The sequence below is a fragment of the Microtus ochrogaster genome, linkage group LG1 (assembly GCF_000317375.1).
Source record: "Microtus ochrogaster isolate Prairie Vole_2 linkage group LG1, MicOch1.0, whole genome shotgun sequence".
Taxonomy (NCBI): Eukaryota; Metazoa; Chordata; class Mammalia; order Rodentia; family Cricetidae; genus Microtus; species Microtus ochrogaster.
Window position 1 is genome coordinate 51098076 of NC_022027.1, and position 5302 is coordinate 51103377.

The window sequence follows — 5302 nt, forward strand, 5'->3', positions numbered from 1 at the left end:
ATGGTGGGGCTCTTAAGTCCCTTCAGTATTCTTTTGTTGTTGTTGTTTTGTTTTGTTTTTTCGAGACAGGGTTTCTCTGTGGCTTTGGAGTTTGTCCTGGAACTAGCTCTGTAGACCAGGCTGGTCTCGAACTCACAGAGATCAAGCTTGTTTCTAACTAGCTCTTATATCTTAAATTAACCCATTTCAGTTAATCTATGTATTACCACGAGGTTCATGGTTTTTTGGTTTTTCGAGACAGGGTTTTTCTGTGGCTTTGGAGCCTGTCCTGGAACTCGCTCTGTAGACCAGGCTGGTCTCGAACTCACAGAGATCAAGCGTGTTTCTAACTAGCTCTTATATCTTAAATTAACCCATTTCAGTTAATCTATGTATTACCACGAGGTTCATGGTTTACTAGTAATATTCTGGGCATCTGTCTCCTTCGGCAGTTATATGGTGGCTCCATGTTGACTCTGCCTACTCTCTTTCTATATCTCTGCTCAGATTTCCCACATGGCTTTACTCTGCTAAGCCATTGGCCAAAACAGCTTTATTCATTAACCAATCAAAGCAACAATAAAATATAAAATAAAATGACATCCACATCAGTGACTCATTCCTCACTTCCTCTGCCAGGTACCTGCATCAACAATACTTCCGTCATGATGTTTAAGAAAGGAAGCTTTGAAATCGGAGGGACCATCTATCCAGTGGCAATGAAGGTAGAATTCAGAGTTTCAAATGGGAAGCCTTTCATTGTTAGCTTTATTTGATATCATTACAAAAGCTTTATTTGCTATCATTACAAATTTAAAACATGCAAGAATGAAGAATGCTTGTATATTCAATTTCTTTGGATCTTTATAGTATACATTTTGAGCGTAGTCTCTCTAGATAGAAAATCAACAATTGATAGACAGGCGATAGAAACATGCATAGGTAACTGGTAGGCGATATATAGATGCTCAGATAGTAGGTAGATACTTAGAGACAGAGACAGGAAGATGCATAGATACAGAAAGATAGATAGTTGGCCAGGCGGGCAGACAGGTTGTATTAATACTAATACAGATATTATTGGTGGGCAAATATGATTGACTCCTGATTTTGCTGACTTTCTAATTAAGTGTGGGGTCACATATTTAGAAGTCATGTTAATAGCTTTCTTAGTGCAGCACTCTGGGCTCTGCTTAGCAAAGCAGTTGGCACTAATTGAAGGCATTAGTGGAACTGACTTAGTTTTTGCTAACAGTTCTATCAAGGGAAGAAGTCAGTTCTCTCTGGGTCTGATAGGGCTCATTTATCTTAGCACCTGAGAAACTCTGATTTGGATGAGAGAAGCCAGTATGGAATTCATGGCTGGGATGATTGTTCTCTTGCAGTACAACCCCCAGTTTGGTGACGCGTTCTGGAACAGCAGTAAATACAACATGGTGAGCTACTTGCTTCGAATAATGACCAGCTGGGCCATCGTCTGCGATGTGTGGTACATGCCTCCCATGACCAGAGAGGTATTGCTTAGATCATGTCCAGTCTTTGATGCTCAATGTAATCAGATAAAAAGCACGGAAACCTTCTAAAGCCTTGGGTAGTTCCATTCCTCCCATCATGCTTTTCTTCAATCTCCCATCATGCTTTTCTTTATTCTTAGCAAACGGGATGTTTCTTAGTAATGTATTTAGTGTTACAAAAACAGATAAAAATGATGATGAGACATTTTCAGGTGTTTAAAAACGTTGTACTCAAGGAGTGTAACCTTTTCATTTAACCAGGAAGGAGAAGATGCGGTTCAGTTTGCGAACAGGGTTAAATCTGCCATCGCTATACAAGGAGGACTGACGGAGCTGCCTTGGTAAGAGCCTCTCAGAAGCAATTGTCTTCTTTTGTAAAAATGCATACACTTAACAAAATCGCACTGGTTAGCTACAGAGTTAGCAAAAAGTACATAAGAAAAATAAATAGAAGCTTTTCTTTCCCACTTTAGCATGGGAGTCCAGGCTGGCTAAGAACTTCGCCTTTATTCCTATACCCACCTCTACCTTATGGCCCAAGATAGAGGTTCCTACCTTCACCCAGTGAGCACAGCAAATGACTGACTGGGTGGCCCTTGGAAAAGGACACACCCATCTCCATAGGCACACACACTGGAAATTACACAAGTAACAAATTTGTATCTGTCTGCTGCAAGTCTTGTGGTAGCAGTGAGCTGCAAAGGAAACTGGATAATGTAGTCTTTGCTCTGGATGACCATGCTCTTAGGTAAAAGTGAGAGTTCTTTTACTGAAGAAGAGGAAGGGAGAGGGAGCCTGGATTTGGGGACAGGGATGTTTGTGTTTCATTCTTACTGTTGCTGAATCAGAAAACTGAAGAATGGGAAGAAAGGAAGGAAGTGAGATATTTTGGTGATAGATAACTATAGCTTTCTTTCTTTTTTTCTCTTTTTTATTTTATCTGATGAAGGGTTAATGTAGGTGTGTGCATTGGTCATCATACCACACAGTGGTGTCTTCATGGAATTTGTTTGCTCGAAGTTCTGAAGGCTAGAGGTTTGAGCTTAGGATGGTCAGCTGGTTTCTGGTACGGATTCTTCCTTGGGTTTCAGAAGGCTGTTTTCTTTGTTCAAGCACGGAGAGAGCAAACTCTCTAGTGTCTCTTGTAATAAGAGCACTAACTCGCTATAAGGGCCCCACCCTTTTGACCTCATCCAACCCTAATAAACTTACAGTCCTCATTGTCAGGTATTGCTACACTGGGAGTTTGGCCATATCTTCAAAGATGGGCTGGCTAGCATTTTATATTCCTTTATCCAATAGTAGGGAATGTCACTAAAATATATTTTGCCCATTCACCTATCTTGAAATCAGTTAATTTATGCCTTCCCAGCCTATTTCTGTCAAACACTGTGCTTTTTTTTGATGCTAATTTTTAGAGCAAAAAAAGTCATTTTAGAAGTTATTATGCTAATTAGCCAATTTTGGAAATTGATGGGAGTTGGAAGTCGATGCCATATGACTGCTGGGAGTCTGAATTCTTGACTGACAGCAGCTGATCTACTCTAAGCTGCAGGCTAAGATGAGCATCTTTTCATCTTGCAATCTAATCTGGAAGTGTTAAACTGGCAAACACTATCATCACAAAACTATAGGCCGCCCTCAGACTAGAAGTATCTTAGATTCCTTAAGTTCATATGTATAGCTGTCTTCCTCTTTTTCCTCTTCTTAAAACCTCTTTTCCTAATGCTTCCTCTTACCCGACATGCTAGCCCTATCTGGATCTATTATGAAAAGCTTATGGCTGGGTCTGTGGTTTCAGGCACAGGGAGAGAAGCAAGCACACACACACACACACACACACACACACACACACACACACACACACACACACACAGAGAGAGAGAGAGAGAGAGAGAGAGAGAGAGAGCAGGTAGACTCACTGTCAGGTTCACTTAGGATCTCTGTAAACAATGACCTTCACCTCTAACCCTAGTATTGAGGGACAGAGTCAGGAGGATTCCCATGAGTTCCAGGCCTACCTGGAATAAATAGTGAATTTCAGGCCAGCCAGGGCTACAGAGTAAGATCTTATCTCAGGAAAGCAAAACACACCAAAACAAATTCTTTGTGAGCTTTTCCCTTTCTTTTTACTGGATCATATGCTGTTTTATAGATAAGATTACTCTTAACTACCTGGCCTGTTTTTCCAAAAGGAGAGAGCCTTCCTGCCTTTCTGGATATAGTTTTCATTCACCTGCTGAGTATAAGTCTAGACTGACTTCTTGGCAGGTGATTGAGAACTGCTGTGTGATTGGGGGGAGGGGGGAGTATTTTTAATTTTATTACTTTTGTTTTTTGAGATAGGGTTTGTCCATGTAGCCCTGGCAGACCAGGCTGGTCTCAAACTCAGATCTACCTGCTTCGGCCTCCCGGGTACTGGGACTAAAGACATACACCACCACTGCTGACTTTTTGCTGTGTCTCAAACTGGTATATGGCTGTACCTTCCTAAAAGAACCAAGATCCGCTGTTACTGTAGTGAGCAGTTTGGTAGAATTTGAAGGCCCTAGAGGTGATGCATCATAGCTGGGCCGGTTCACTGGGTGGATAAAAATATACAAAGGAGATGCCCGGAGGCTTAGGAACAGGCATTATTAACAGCAGCAGCAGCACTTGGATTATTGTCCAGTTTGATTCAGGCCTTAGAAATAGAAAAAGACTTTTCTTCTCTCTCCTTCTCCTTTGTTTCCTGCTACTCAACATCCATGTAAACGCTACGAATAATTAGGGATGGCTCATCTGGAGAAGTTCTTAGGACCCAATCACAACTGGGTCCATTTTCAAGTTGAAGGCTGTGATTGAGGCTTGACTCTGACCCTGAACATTGCATGGTCTTCAGGGATGTGTCTGTATGAAGGTCAGTTTGTCTCGTGGAATCGAGTTCACTGTGTGAACCATGATCGTTCAGTACTGTCAGAACTTGCCTGACTGGGCTAAAGTTTAGCACTCCCAACACAAAGTTCTCAGCCCCCTCCCCGCTGGAGTGAAAATCTAGCATATTATAATGGGGGCAGGGAAGGTGCAATGCCCATAGCCTGGTCTCCTTCCAGCTTTCTAGTTTGCTGTTCCTTTTGTTCAAAGAAGGATAGACACTCAGAGAGAGCCCTTATAATCCAGAAAGATCTGTGGTCCACAGCCCTGGAGAAGGTTCTAAGATTCAAGGCCCTGAGTGGAGAAAAGCTGTTTCTACTGTACTAACTTCCGGCCAAATGCAGTTTACGATTTTGTTTGTTTTATCTTGAATCTGTTTTGGAGTATAAAAGTGTAAATATGTTTTTAATAAAAATAAAGTGGTTAGACATAGGGTTAGATTTGAGCGACTATTAGATAGTTTATTTTTAAAGAAATTTGCCTGTGTTTATAACTCTCGAGTGGACAGCGGTCTCATCATTTCCTGTGTGTGTGTTTACAGCTTCTCGGCAAACCACAGTCAGAGCAAAACCAACGTTTGGTTTTCCAAGGGAAGAATCTAAAGAAACATCTTAGCTGTACTAATCCTTGTTTCTGTTTAAATATTGAATGCAGCAGCTCTAACTTCTGAAACAAAACAGGTCAGAAGCTAGGGATGTACAAAGTTCTGAGTTCAAGTCCCAGCCCCAGAAAGCAGCTGCCTCTTCAGGGCGGAAATGGCACACAAGTGGTGTTATTTTCCACTTTAGCTCAGAAAGCGTGTTCTTTGCGAAGGAGCACACACTTGGTCATTTGTAGAGCAGAGACCAGAATCAGCCCTTCCTGTTTCTGTTGAGCGTCCTGGCTCCAGGAGGCAT

The 5302-nt window shown here is 41.7% G+C and overlaps 1 protein-coding gene across 1 annotated transcript in view; it reads left to right on the forward strand.

Annotated features, from left to right (window-relative positions):
* Gpat3 (glycerol-3-phosphate acyltransferase 3) overlaps positions 1-5302 on the forward strand; it is a 49120-nt gene that overhangs the window by 42153 nt on the left and 1665 nt on the right. The window contains exons 10-12 of the mRNA XM_013350839.2: positions 619-704; positions 1365-1493; positions 1755-1834. Coding sequence (XP_013206293.1) covers positions 619-704; positions 1365-1493; positions 1755-1834 — 295 coding nt within the window. The remainder of the gene's footprint in view (positions 1-618; positions 705-1364; positions 1494-1754; positions 1835-5302) is intronic.